This window comes from Lactuca serriola, chromosome 4, assembly GCF_051521515.1.
Source record: "Lactuca serriola cultivar US96UC23 chromosome 4, Lser_US96UC23_V15, whole genome shotgun sequence".
In the NCBI taxonomy this organism is placed as follows: Eukaryota; Viridiplantae; Streptophyta; class Magnoliopsida; order Asterales; family Asteraceae; genus Lactuca; species Lactuca serriola.
The window spans coordinates 125,699,219-125,714,677 of NC_136411.1; the positions used below are offsets into that span (position 1 = coordinate 125,699,219).

The window sequence follows — 15,459 nt, forward strand, 5'->3', positions numbered from 1 at the left end:
AAAAGCAGTTTATGGGACCAGAGATGGTTCATTAAACTGCTGAAAAGTTGAAAATAATTAGGGAAAGAATGTTAGCAGCTCAAGATCGTCAAAAGAGCTATGCTGACAAGAAGCGAAGACCGATGACTTTTGAGGTTGGAGATTCAGTTTTGCTTAAAGTCTCGCCGTGGAAGGGACTTATAAGATTTGGTAAAACGGAAAGTTGAGTCCAAGGTTTATTGGACCGTTTAAAGTCCTTCAGAGGATTGGGAACCAAGCTTACAAGCTCGAATTACCTGAAGAACTGAATGGAATTCACAACACCTTTCATGTGTGTTATTTGAGGAAGTTCATGGGAGAAGTTCCCGATATAATTCCAATTTCTGAATTGAGAATTGATGAGAACAAAAGGTTGATTGAAGAACCAGAGGCAATTGTTGACCGAAAGACTAAGAAGTTGCGACGCATAATGGTTGGGTTAGTGCTTGTCCGATGGAAACACGCGAATGGGCCGAATCTCACCTGGGAGACGGAGAGTGACATGTTGAGTCGCTATCCGCATTTGTTTGTTGATGTGTGATTCCGGGGACGGAATCATTCTAAGGTGGAGAGAATTGTAACTCCTGTGTTTCCGGGCTTTCCACTTTTAGCAATGTAATGGTCTAGGTTAACCTTTGTAACCCGTTTTGAAATAATAAGATTGTATTATTTGAGTATTATGTGTTTTGTGCTTAATTGCTTAATTATGTGGTTTGATTAATTAAGAATAAAAATAAGCGTCAAAATAAAATAAACTTAATATCTTTGATCTATGTTGTAGTAGTTGAAACGAGGTTTCCGAATATATATAGAACGCCCAAATCTGACTTCGTATGAGGAAGTTATGATTTATCGAAGTTCCGGCTTAGCGGTATACAGCCTGTTTTACTCGATTTGAGATCGAGCGGTTGATAGCCGAAGCAATCTAAATGAGAATCGAAGATCTCATTGTTGGTATCGAAACGATAAAAAGTTAGGCGAGAACGGACGTCAAACGAAGAAGTTATGAATTTATAACGGAAGTTTCTGTCGCGGCCTATTAAAAATAATTAATAAAAATAAATTCAAAATTAGCCGACGGAGTCTAAACGAAAGTCGTAGAGCGTGGTCTCACCTTTCCGTGGATATAAAGAACGTCGAAAACGGAGTTCGTATGAAGAAGATATGAATTTCCGAAGTTTGATAAATAAATTGTATTTATTTTTAAATCAAAAATCCGGCATTATCCGAAGGGGGACTCACCAGTCCGATCCGATGTACGCCCCGCGTACGCGGGAACGCCCCGCGTACTCCGGAAGTGTCGACACTTCGGATGACGCATGCAGTGACGATTCGGAGCCCTGTACGCCCCGCGTACAGGCGTACGCCCCGCGTTCGTGCGAGGGTCCAGCACTATAAAAGGGGATCCGAAGGCAGCCAAAATTCTTGTTCATTTCTTCTCTTCTCTCTAGTCTTTTGCATCGTTTTGCGTGCCAATTCCATCCCGAAGCCCCGGTATTGTTCCCGAGCCCCGAGGCAAGTCCCGAGATCCCGAAGATCCCGAGAAGTGCGGTTCCCGAGCCGAAGCTCTGCCCGCGAGAAGTTCGATTTTTGAAGAGATCTTCCAGATCTGCTGAGGATTACTACTTCTGCAAGTCGTAGTGCTGTCCGATCATCTTCTGATCAAGTGAGTGTGTAGTTATTTTCTTCTAATACAATAATACGAAGTATTTTATATAAAATACGTGCTATGTGTATATATTTGGTTGTGTTATGTGTGAATGTGTATTCATTCTCTTCTATCTTATAGATCTGATTATTTCTCTATGAGATATGTGTTATGTGTGTGTGTGCCTCATCTGTTATGTGATATATGTGTTGATTAAAGCATGCTATACAGTTTTTTTTTAAACTATGTATACAAATGTATATTTTTATCTACTAATATGTTGGGTAGAACATGGGTAGACAGTTGGTGTGTAATAAACAGATGAGAGGCCTCGTTGTTGTTTGATTGAGTCATCTAGCGGAGTTTAGATGACGACCACTGGCTATTCTAGACAGTCTTGTGGAAACATTAGCAGGTTCGCCACCTGTAGGTGTTAATGAACTTGGGTGTTCATTCGCTGCACTCCATCCCCCTCATGGTTGCCTTATTTGACTTATATTGCTGAGGTACCCCCGAAGCATGTGTTGTCGCTCCGATGAAATATTCTTAGACTAGGTCCCTTATGTTAGTTGTTTTAGGGACATTAAAGTGAGAATAACGGGAATGGGTAATTGGGTTATTGTTGGTTGGTGAAAATTAAATATGATATTTATTGTGGGTTGAAAACCCTATATGCTCACCAGGCTCCCAAGCCTGACTCACTCAGTTTTAAATTGTATTACAGGAAGTGGCGGAAGGGCATGAGATGGATGAACCATCAAGTTGTTTTGCTTACAAGTCGGCATATGTTTATATTTGTTATATGACTTGTAATGTATTCGTTTATGCTTATTGGTCTGTATCGGAACATGACACCCCAAGTTTTGATTATAATGAAAATACATTTCTGTTATGAAATGCTTTGGTAAACATTGTTTTATCATGCTTTGTTTTTGGGAACAAATTCCGCAACTCTTTCAAATCAAAAGGATTTACTCTGAAAATATTTAAAAGCATAAATGAAAATCGGTCTTTTCTGGCCGAGATTTTGGGGACGTCACAATAATTTCGTTCCCCCTTAGTCCATTAGGTTTCCCAACCCAAAACTCAACTATCACACATTTGACAGTTTATGCCCCTTTATTTAATTATTCTCTTTTAGTCACCAAATTGATTCCTAATTAATTTATGACCAATATTAATCAAATAATATGATTTCTCTTTTAATATGTTATTCTTATAATATATTAATAAATCATAATTTCTTCTCTCTCTCCAAAAATTACCTTGTCAAGTTGCTATGGTGAAGGCAACCCAAAAGGACCATGCACAACCGGCTCAAGTACTTACCAAATAGAGTTACGGGCTTAGACACTAATCCAACAGTCTCCCACTTGGATAAGTCTAGTAACTATAATGTAATCATATTCCGATTAGCAATCGTAGCTCTCAAAGACGCTGTCGAACTCTCATCTTATCAGCAACCTGTCCTTTAGATAAGGGATCGTATAGTCCTCTGTTCTAGATATCGTGCGTACAATCACATGGAACATAGTCATAGTTATTGTCCAGCAATATGTTTCTTGATCTCATATTCATTTGACATAGAACTTAATTGAACACATCAATTCAGTCCTTACCGGGCCCGACACATAAGTCAAAATCAAATCATTGAGGGACCCTAACATCGCTTTTACCCTCTTAGGATAAAAGGAATAGATAAACTTTGACTTATATGCATTTATTATTCACAACAATGTGTTTTATGACATCAAGTTACTGATGCATTTTCGCATTATCAATGCACAGCCAATCAACCAACAATAAACCATATATCTAGGTTTTAAGACCATATGATATTATCATCTTGCGATCACCCATGATAAATTCCATGAAGTGATTCCAGCAAGCGCGGGTTTAATCATATGCTCAAAACTTGTTCATAAGCACTCATGAACGTTGTATCAAACCTTTGTTATGTCTAATACCTTTTAGGCAATCTACACACCTATTCATGACAGTTTTCATTCATATCTACTTCCAACATGTGAACGAATGTGGACCGTTCGAATAGTTCGATTATTCTAAATAACTCAATTATTCAGGAAGTCAAAACATGCAAAAATGAAACAATAGTTAAACAATTAACATAAGACAATAACTTTACTTATAAATAATACTCTTTTATTTAATCATCAAATGTCAATTACATTTATCTATTACACATTTCTAAACCATCTAATCTAAACTAATATCGTCCTTCAGCCCAATGCTCCTAGCGTGCTGCAAGTACTTAACCTTACTCAGTCCCTTCGTAAGCGGATCTCCTGGGTTATCTTCTGACGATACCTTCTTCACTACGAGGAGTCATTCTTCTACCCGATGTCGAATAAAGTGATATTTTCTGTCGATATTTCGAGATCTACCATGATCCCTCGATTCCTTGGTCAAGGCAACTGCTCCTTCATTATCACAGAAAATTTTCATGGGCTCCTTTATGGTAGGCACAACTCCAAGGTCTCCAATGAAGTTCTTCAACCATATCGCCTCCTTCGATGCTGCGCTCGCTGCAATGTACTCTGCTTCGCCCATTGAATCAACTACGGTTTCTTGCTTGGAACTTTTCCAAGTCACTGCTCCTCCATTAAGGGTAAAGACCCAGCCTGACTGCGAATGGTAGTTTTCTCTGTCGGTCTAAAAGCTGGCATCACTATACCCTCGCACCTTTAAGTCATCACTCCCACCAAGGACTAGAAACCATTCCTTGGTCCTACGAAGGTACTTAAGAATGTTCTTGACTGCGGTCCAATGCGCTCTGCCAGGGTTCCCTTGATATATACTGACCATGCTCAAAGCGAAGGCCACATCAAGGCGAGTACAAGTCATAGCATACATAATCGAGCCAACTGTGGAAGCGTATGGTACTCAGCTCATTTTTGCTATCTCGACTTCGGTACTCGGGCATTGAGTCTTACTCAACTTCGCATTACTTTGGATTGGTAACTCTCCCTTCTTTGAGTTCTCCATACTAAAACGTTTTAGTACTTTGTACAAGTAAGTAATCTGACTAAGTCCTATTAGTCTATTACTTTGGTCTCTCACTATCCTTATTCCCAAAATATAGGAAGCCTCTCCGAGGTCCTTCATAGCGAAGCACTTCCCGAGCCAGGACTTAACTTCCTGCAGTTTCGGGAGGTTGTTTCCTATGAGTAGTATGTCATCGACATACAATACAAGGAAGCTAACTATACTCCCACTGGCTTTGACATATACACATGTTTCATCTTCACTTCATATAAACCCAAACTCTTTGAATTTCTCATCAAAGCAAAGATTCCATCTGCGAGACGCTTTCTTAAGTCCATAAATGGAATTCTCAAGCTTGCACACTCTATTGGGATGCTTCACATTGAAAAAACCCTCTGGCTGAGCCATGTAAGCATCCTCATCCAACTTCCCATTAAGGAAATCGGTTTTGACATTCATTTGCCATATTTCATAATCATGAAATGTGGCAATGGCCAACATCACCCTAATAGACTTTATCTTAGCAACTGGCGAGAAAGTTTCATCATAATCAACTCCGGGAGTTTGAGTGAAACCTTTTGCAACCAATCGCGCCTTATATGTGTGCACATTCGCATCCACGTCTTTCTTCTTCTTGAAGATCCACTTGCACCCGACCATCTTACGTCCGGGCAAATGGTCAACCAAATTCCAAACTTGGTTGTCATACATGAACTGAATCTCGCTGTCCATTGCCTCTTTCCATTTTGCAGACTTCGGGCCTACCATGGCTTCCTTATAGCTATTAGGTTCGTCCAAATTCATCAGTGTACTATCGCTAATGAACGTATCCTCTTCCATAGTAATATGAAAACCATAAAACTAGGGTTGAACCCTAACTCTTTCGAAACGTCTAAGAGGTAAGGACTCGTCAATCGGTTCAACCGGAGTTTCCTCCTCGGGTTGAGCGCCAGCGTTAGAGGTCCCTTCATCGCTCGGCTCTTGAATCTCTTCAAGATCGATTTGCCTCCCACTGTCTCCTTGGCTTATGACTTCTCGCTCTCAGAAAACCCCTCTCCTCGCAACAAAGACAACATTGTCACTCGATCTATAGAAGAGATATCCAAAGGATTTCTGCAGGTAGCTGATGAAAATACATCGCTCACTACGAGGTTCGAGCTTGTCGTGAGTCTCTCGTCGCCTCGCAACCCCAAACCTTGATATGTGCCAACGAGGGAGCTTTCCATGTCCATATCTCGTGAGGTGTTTTGGCAACCTTCTTCGTAGGGACTAAGTTAAGGATATGGACGACAGTCTCTAAGGCATACCCCCAAAATGAGATAGGTAGTGAAGCACGACTCATCATGGAATGAACCATGTCCAACAAGGTTCGATTATGCCTCTCAGCCACACCATTCAACGATGGTGTCCTAGGTGGCATCAATTGTGAAACTATTCTGCATTCCTTGAGGTAGTCGTGGAATTCAAGACTTAGGTACTCTCCACCTCGATCGGATCGAAGCATCTTGATTTTCCTGCCCAATTGATTCTCCACTTTTTGTTTAAACTCTCTGAACATTTCAAAGGTTTCTGACTTTTGTTTGATTAAGTAGATATACACATATCTACTATAGTCATCGGTAAAAGTCACATAGAAGCGGTTCACACCCCTTGTGGTGGATCTAAAGGGCCCACACACATCGGTGTGTATGAGATCCAATAGACCCTCACCCCTTTCACAAGTGATAGTAAAGGGTGACTTGGTCATCTTACCAAGTAAACAAGACTCGCACACGTCATCGTCGCTAAGGTCGAATGACTCCAACACTCCATCCTTTTGGAGTTGGGCTATGCGTTTCTTGTTGACATGTCCAAGACGACAATTCCACAAGCATGATTTATCCATACTATTGGAATAATCCACACACAATACATCATTTCCTAGGTTATCTACAACCATAACAGTTTCATAAATTCCATTACAAGGAAATGCTTCAAAATATAAAACACCATTTAGATAAGCATAAATAGAACCTTTCTCATTATCAAACGAATATCTAAATCATTGTCTAAACAAACCATGAAATGAAATGATGTTTCTTGCCATATCTAGCGAATAGCAACAATTATTTAAATCTAAACCTAATCCATTACTAAGCGCTAGAGAATACACTCCAATCTTTGTGACAGGAGACGATCTTTTTTTCCCCATGATTAGATTTATTCTTCCACGCTCCACATCCCTATCTCTTCTTAGACCCTACAAATCAGAACAAATGTGAAAACCACATCCTGTATCAAGAACCCAAGAAATAGCATGTGATGAATAATTAGACTTAATTGTGTAAATACCAGCGAAAGATGGCTTGATCTTCCCATCCTTGATGGCTTGCAGATATTCCAGGCAGCTTCTCTTCTAATGCCCTATTTTGTGGCAGTGGTGACACTCTGCCTCCTTTGGGTTAGAGTTAGGCTTAGCAGAACCAACTTTGGTTCCACTAGAAGAGGTACCATCTTGGGATTTTCCCTTGTGGTGGCTCTTTGAGGGAGCCTTCCTCTTCTTGCCCCTCCCTTGCCCAATGGCCAAAACAGGAGTAGCGGTTGGAGTGGGAGTTGATGCAACATAATTATCCTTGAGATTGCTCTTAGAAATCCTTGAAGCTTGCTCAAGGTGACCTCTTCCTTATTCATGTGATAGGTCATGCGGAACTGGTTGTAGCAGGGAGGCAAGGAGTGAAGGATAATGTCGATTTCCAGCTCTTCATCGAAGTTAACATTCAACTTCAACAGGCGGTCGACATATCTCTTCATCTTTTGTAGATGAGCGGTAAGGGACTCTCCACTGCCCATTTTGGCAATGATCATCGAAGCGATGATCTCATACCTCTCTTACGTCGCGCTTTGGTGGTAACAGTCCACCAAGTCTTGATGCATCTCATAGTGATAGTAGTCCTCGTAGGACTTCTGAAGTTCAACGTTCATTGTCGCCAGCATGATGCAATGGACTTTCGTAGCATCACGCTCATGGGCCTCAAAGGCAGCGATCTCTTCGGGAGTAGCAGTGTTGATGTTCACCTGCTTCAGCTCCTTGTCGAGGACATACTCTTTGCCCTTGTAACGAGTGACCATTCAGATGTTACGGATCCAATCATTGAAATTGGACCCGTCAAAGATCACTCTCCCACACAAATTCATGAGTGAGAGCGAGCCGGAGGAGTTCGAGCCAGAAGCATTGTTGTTGTTAGAGTTTGACATCTGAAATAGAAAAGAACAAAGTTGATTAGAAATGAATCCCTAATTAAACACCCAAAATGAGAAATTAGGGCTAGGATCCAACAACATGATTTACACAATAGAAAAGGGATGTCCTAATCTAACATGCAAATAATTTGAAGGTAAGTGAATGACGATTCACTAATTCTTCACCATGAAAAACATAAAAGGATTAAGTTTTAAATGTATTGAAAAACTCCTAGATTCCTTTGAGATTCATTGAACTTTTCAATGGCATGTTTAAATCTCAATATTCCCCTCTAGTTTGTTACTGGGATGCCGAGGATCACAAAGCGGGTGTGAATAACCATGCAAATGTACATGGTGCCCTCATTGTTACAGTCACCTATTCGATGTGTCGTTTAACCACACACGCTCCATCGAACTATGACAAACAATGAGTCACCCTTTTCCACCTGCTTAGAACCAATTAGTGTGTCGGTTAACCACACACGCTCCACTAACTTCTTAGCAAGGGTACAAAGTGTAATTTCAAGGGGTTGCATCAATTCACTTTGCCTAAAGTAACTAAGATTTGGGAATTTTGTAAAAAAAACATTTAGTTACTTTATATAGATTCATTATACTTATTAATGAGAAAGGGTTGCCCTATCCTACCCGTTCGGCTAACGACCCTCCACCAATCAAGGAAGCGATGGGTGAGAGTGGACACCTATTAAATGACCATTTTATAGGTCATAACCTTATACCCCCTTATAGATCGGCTTCGTGAATGAGACTTACTAACGGTAAGACTAGCATTTAACTTTTATATATATATATATATATATATATATATATATATATATATATATATATATATATATATATATATATAAATCTTGTAATAATATAATTGTATAAGATGAATTTTAAACTTGTAAAATTCAATGGTTTGAAATTTAAATAATTTAAATTAAACTTTTAAGGCAAAAAATTTAAATTTCAAAACTTGAGGACAAGTTTTGAACTTTTCAAAACATAAAGGATCAAATAGCAAATAATTTTAAATTAAACAATTAATTTAATGATTATCTATATTTGACCTAATCCATTTTATTTGCAAGATAATTTACAAAATAATTTAAATAATCATCTTTTATCATATAAGGAAACTATTATTCAAATAATTGGAAATTATCTTTTGTTTTGGCAAGGATAATCATAAATAAACAATAAAATTCGGATTTTATAAGTTAAAAACGATTTAGACAATATCCTTAAGAAAAAACAGCATAAAATCTCGAAATATCCTCTGCCTGACTCTCGGACTCGCCGAGTCACTACTTGGACTCGCCGAGTTGGGTAGACTCACCAAGTCGGGTCAACAGAGGCCAGAAAAATGATTTTCAGTATATTAACAAGCATTGCATCACATACAACAGAAGCCAATCAAAGCTCTGATACCACTGATGGGTTTAACACAAATAAACATCCTATGTGCTCATGCAAACCCTAATGCTTGGATCTAGGCTTCTCTATTGAACATGCAATGAATCCATGACTTACAAACCCTAGATCTAATAGTATGAATTCGAAATATAACATAACAAATCAGATCTAGATGATTACCTTTGTTATTTGCTTGATTCCTTCTTGATTCTTCTTGTCTTGGAGCTTAGAGTCACAAGTGTAACTCCTCTAATGGCTTACAAACACCAACTAGCAAGAAGAAAATTAAGAGAGATAGGAGGGAATGCTAAAATCGGCTCTAGGGTTTCTCTTAAGATCAAGTGTAGCCGATTTTCATAGCCCAAGGGTCATATTTATACTGTAGGTTGCTAGGGTTTCTGCCAAAACCCTAATTGACAACTTAATCACCAAGCAGCCCATAGAACCTTCTAGAATAGGGCCTTGGACAAAAATATGATGATCTTTCATCATAATTTCGTTGCCCCTTAGTCCATTAGGTTTCCCAGCCCAAAACTCAATTATCATACATTTGACAGTTTATGCACCTTTATTTAATTAATCTATTTTAGTCACCAAATTAATTTCTAATTAATTTATGACCAATATTAATCAAATAATATGATTTCTCTTTTAATATATTATTCTTATAATATATTAATAAATCATAATTTCTTCTCTCTCTCCAAAAATTACCTTGTCAAGTTGCTATGGTGAAGGAAACCCAAAAGGACCATGCATAACCAGGTCAAGTACTTACCAAATATAGTTACAGGCTTAGACCCTAATCCAACAGGTGTGTCCATACACAAAGTTCAGAGGGAAAAAGCAACAGCTACAAAGCAAGTGACTTGTGACTACACAAATCAATACGAGGTGTTAAGAGATTATCTTCTGGAACTACAAGCAACTAATGTGGATACAACTATGAAGCTTGAGGTTGTTAATGAGCATAACAGTGCTAGAGAAACAAGGCAGTTTAAGAGGATGTATGTTTGCTTAAGGGCATTGAATAAAGGGTTTAAAGCAGGGTTAAGTGATATTCTCAAACTAGATGGTGCTTTTATGAAAGAACCATTTCTAGGCCAAGTACTCACTATATTTGGATTGGATTCAAATAATGGCATATACCCAGTGGCATATGTCATTGTTGAGACTGAAAATTTGAGTAGTTGGAAATGGTTTCTAGAATGCTTAGGAGATGACTTAGAGTTGTATTCAAATGGTTGATAGTGGAGACAAAGTTGAGGAGCTTTACACTTATGTCAACAAAGTGTATTGGCTTCAAACTTGGAAGGAAGCTTACTCTTACATTGTGGACCCTATAAAGAGTAGAGCCATGTGGCCAAAAAGTACATGTCCAATGAAACTAACACCACCACCACATCACACTCAACCTAGGAGACCAAAGACCAAGAGAAATAGAAGTGCGGATGAAAAGTATGATAGTTAGAAGCATAAGCATGGTGCAAGTGAACCTGAAAAACTTACCAGAAAGCTTGTTAGTGTCAAGTGTGGGAAATGCAACACTATGGGACATAACTCCAGGACTTGCAAAGGTGAAGGAGGGAATGCATGAAGCAGTAAAAAAAGGAATGCATGAAGCAATCAAGGAAGGAATGGAGGTGGCATTCAGGGCATGAGTTAGTGTATTTTGTTTAAATACTTATCTTTTGGTTTAGGACCACTTTTTCGCATTTGGATGTTATGTTTTAGAACTACTTTGTTGTCATGGTTTTATTTTGGTCCTTTATCCCATTTGGTCATGAATTTAATGTCAACCTTTTTTGATTGTTAAAGAATGATGTTTATGGTGTATTTCTGATAGTTTACCACATTTAGAGGCTTTAATGACTTTGTTCTGCAACAACAAATAAACATTAACTTTAGGTGATAACTACATTACATTTTCATTACAACCATCAAAAGGGTACATATTTCTAAAGTTGTCCAAAATAACCCTAAATCGATATTACAATATCAAATAGCAAAAAACTACCACATTCCCCTGTTACAATATCATAATCCAAAAACTCCAAAAATTCCATTCAACTACAGGAGTCCCTAATTCCTAAATCCTAAATAAAAAACACCCAAGCCACCACAAATAGTAAGCAACTTGCAAACAAACACATCTTTAGTTTTGCCACTTGATAGTTTGCATTGTTGATATTTCTCAATAATCTGGGTATTATCAGCATAAATCTTGCACACATTGGAGGATCAATCCATCCCAAGAATCTGCATCTGGAACCCTTCAAGATTAGAAAAAAAAAAAGATAAACATAAGGGTGATTTTTCAAAATGAGGATAAAATACCAAGATAAAACACTTACCTGTTGAGGGCAAGAAAGAAACCTTCGACTAGGGTTTGTTGATGTCCAAGAGGTGCGAACCACCACAACCCTACCACAGAAACACATCACCATTTCGATTGTTGATGTCTAAGAAGTTGTAAACACAAAGTATGAGTAGTGCAAAATATGAAGCTCATGAAGGTTGAAGATGGAAGAGTGAGGTAACTAGCTCCTACTTTTATTTTGAATAAGGTTGCAAAAATGGTCCTTGTAGGTGGAAAGACGAAAATGCCATCGTCTTTATTGCAGTTAACGACACATATGGACGGAAGTTAGTGTGAGGGACCAAAAACAATAGAAAAAAAAAATTCAATTTTGGACCAGTGGTGAACCAACATTTTGTTTTGGACCAAAAACACATAAATTTGTTAACCATAGGGACTATTTTGCAATTTGTCATACAAAAAGTTATTAAATATCCATGATCTAGTTAGGATACAATCCGTGTTTTCACTTTAGCCGCATGCCTCAAGGTCAATCTTCCCTAATAAATGAAAATGTTTTTGTCACATATTATTTTCTCTTTGATTTAGACAAATGACATTTTCTCTTATTTTTAGATTTTATTGTTTTCCACATGTAATTATCTTATTTATTCGGAACAAATAAATGCCACATGCTCAAATATTCTTCCATTAAATCTCATAATAAATACAAAATCAATCTTAAAATAAATCATAATCAATGTTATAAATAATACCGGCATGAAAACTATTTTTTGCTAATGTAAATCCGAAAATTCAATCTATTTTTGAGCAAATTCATTGTCACTCATACAAACTTTCCATACGTGTCAATGTCTATTTCTGTAAATAATTGTTTAATGTTAAAAAAATGATATTGATTTTTTTTCAATAAATCCGTATAAAATACGGATCTGACGCTTAGTTCCAATTAAAATAAAGTATTTAGGATTAGCGTTGATCGCACCCACATTTCCTCGATGGCTTCCGTCCTAAATTGCCAAGCAGCCTCATTTCCTTTAACATGCTTGGACTTGCCTGTTGGGGCAAATATGTCTCTTTGTAGGAATTGAAAAAGGGTGATTGATAAACTAAAAGATCAAAAAAGCTAGAACTTTATCAATTGGCCTGAGGATTATTACATTTCTCTATTCAAACCTCCTATCTGTCATTAAGAATTTGGAAAGCATTCGAAAAATATTTTTATGGGGTGACAATGCTACAACAACAAAATATGTTGGTTCTTGGAACAATATTTGATATTGACATCTTCATTGTAAGCCTATTTAAAGTCAAAAAGGGGAGAGGGAGTGAGACCCAATTCTGGAATGACAACTGGGATATTGTGCCTGTTGTTTCCAAAAAAGCATATTTGTCAACAACCTTTTTAAAATGGTATCATCTTTAATTCGCTCCTTGAGTATATGGGTCCGCATTCGTTATCTTATCCCATTGATTTACGAGAAAATTAATATCGAAGGAATCAGATTTAAGATTTACGTTACTCTATAATTATTGAATTCTTAAAAAGTTAAAGAAAAAAGAAAGTTCGATGCAGCTCTGATTACAATCAAAATCCAACTGAATCAAGTAAAACTTACAAATGAATTGGATTGTGATCGGTGATGACGTATACAATCAATCGTTAATCACGATGAAAACAAGTAGCAAAAATCACACAAAATTCAAACCAATTTCATCCTTACCCATATCCACCGGCGTTTTGCCAATAACCGGAATCGTCGACGGCGGCGGCAACACGTAACGTGATGAGAAATTACGGATCATGTACTCGTTCTCCGCCTCCGGATCTCCGTTTTGCAATGGTCCTTGGTCGAAATTAAGCGCGTAACTAAACGGATCATACTGGAACTTGGAAGATTGTTTACCGAAGCTCTTGTTGTGATTGAACCGCCGTATGAACGTCTTCCACCGTGGACCGGCAACGATCTCCGACCACTCACGAACCTTCATCAAGGCGGCGATTCCTCGTGACCACAGGGTTCCGTTCGATTTATTGTAATCGTCCTCCTCCTCCGAAGACGGAACTTTCCGCCACCGGTAGGGTAGGCAGAAACAACAAGTTCGATCGGGGAAGAGTGTTTGTGAGGAGGATGGGGAGTTTTGGTAAGATTCAGCGGCTCTAGGAGATAACTGAGTCACCATGATTAGATACAGAGGTGTATTCCACCTTGAAACCCTTGGATATGGCGGGGAGTACTGTGGGGAAGAGATATATACAGAGACGAAGGGTTTAGTGCTAGTGTAGTGTAGGTGTTCTCTTTGCAACGGATAATTTTGGTGTATAATTTTTATATGTTAAAGCTTATAAAAATTATAAAAATGAGAAAATAAAATAAATAAAAGTTTTGAACGAAAGTGGTAAAGAGACAGCTATGGGGAATTTTATTGAATTGGTCCACTAAACCTAACACTATAATTATTGCATGATTAATTAACGGCTGTTCCAGATTGGGTCCCTAGTCCCAACAACCCTTTTTGTCGTCTCTACGATTTATCGTTTATTTCTTAACAAATCGAAGTATAAAAATAAAACGATAGTCACTAAAATGTTTAAAATGAAAACCATAACATATATAATAAAATAAACATGTTGTAAAGTTTATCATCAAATAATCTTATAATTTGCAAAAAACAATAATCGTGAAAAATACTTGTAATCTGCGAATGACTTTTTGGAGGGAGACTATTTCTTGAAATTCGATATGTTTGCAAGTTAGTGTTTCTAGATAAAATAAAATAATCTTTATTATTTAGGTCGGTGAATATTCGTGAAATATTATTTTTATATGAAATAAATATTCTGTGATCTATGTCGAAGAAATTGGATTAGAAAATGATAGAAAAGATTAAAAAATTTAATTGTAGGATTATAAATTAAGCAACTAGCAAAAAAAAAAAAAAAAAAAAAAAAAAAAAAAAAAAAAAAAAAGTTACAAGGACATAGTGTTTAGAGCCGATTCCAAACAACCAACCAAGTTCAACCGTTTTTAGGACTACTACAATTATCAATTTACTTGATACTATCAAGTAAATTCATAATTTATTTTCTTCCGTTACCTCTTTTTTATTTTATAATTGTTATGGAGTGTCTTTATATTTCTATGGAGGCGGCTTGTGATCTTCACCATTTTCGAGGTCTTTCTCTCCCTAATAGCGATATTACTATTTCTCATCTTATGTATGTCTATGATGTTACTTTCATTGGTGAGCGGTTGGAGATAAATTTTTCGATGTTTTTACCTTGCTTCGGGGTTAAAGGTGAATTTACTAAAAAGTAGAGTTTTTGGGGTGGATGATAATAACTTGGAGATTGATAGGATGGCTAGTATCCTCAAGTTTGAACCCGCCTCGCTTCCTTTCACTTATCTTGGCTTACCGGTGGGGGCTAATATGAATCTCTCTAAGAATTAGACCCTTATGGTGGAAAAATTTAGGACTAAGCTTTCGAAATGGAAAGCAAAGTCCTTATCTTTTGGAGGTCGACTCACACTCGTGAATTCGGTACTTAATAGTCTCCCTCTTTATTATTTCTCCTTGTTTCGGGCTCCTCAAAAAATTATCAATTTACTTGATAGTATTAGAAGGCGCTTCCTTTGGGGTGGTGATGATGACAAGAAGAAAATCAATTGGGTAGCGTGGGACATGGTCAATAAACCTGAAGACAATGGGGGTCTTGGAGTGGGTTGTCTTGATTCCGCCAACTTGGCTTTACTTGCCAAGTGGTGGTGGAGATTAAAAGGCGAGATCGATTCCTTTTGGTTTACTTGTATTCGATCTATTC

At 37.7% G+C, this 15,459-nt stretch overlaps 1 protein-coding gene across 4 annotated transcripts; it reads right to left on the bottom strand.

Moving 5' to 3' along the window:
* Positions 1-11,219: 11,219 nt before the first annotated feature.
* On the bottom strand, positions 11,220-13,968 carry LOC145102494 (uncharacterized). Of its 4 annotated transcripts, none has more exons than XM_079039889.1 (3): positions 13,361-13,967; positions 11,671-11,740; positions 11,220-11,589 (listed from the first exon to the last, which is right to left on the bottom strand). In XM_079039889.1, exons 1-3 carry the CDS (start codon positions 13,818-13,820, stop codon positions 11,529-11,531), a joined length of 591 nt encoding a protein of 196 aa, XP_078896015.1. In that variant the 5' UTR covers positions 13,821-13,967; the 3' UTR covers positions 11,220-11,528. The 4 variants fall into 4 exon arrangements, with proteins under 4 accessions (XP_078896015.1, XP_078896017.1, XP_078896016.1 ...); XM_079039891.1 differs by having other exon boundaries at positions 11,220-11,581; positions 13,361-13,963; XM_079039890.1 differs by lacking the exon at positions 11,220-11,589 and having other exon boundaries at positions 11,671-11,778; positions 13,361-13,965.
* Positions 13,969-15,459: the final 1,491 nt, after the last annotated feature.

Bases quoted from the DNA above. Each gene is read 5' to 3' on its own strand.
- LOC145102494 (XM_079039891.1), bottom strand. From the start codon at position 13,820: ATGGTGACTCAGTTATCTCCTAGAGCCGCTGAATCTTACCAAAACTCC. The intron at 11,741-13,360 runs GTAAGGATGAAA...TTTCTGTGGTAG, and splicing joins CAAAACGCCGGTGGATATGG to GGTTGTGGTGGTTCGCACCT. The intron at 11,582-11,670 runs GTAAGTGTTTTA...GAAGGGTTCCAG, and splicing joins TTCTTTCTTGCCCTCAACAG to ATGCAGATTCTTGGGATGGA.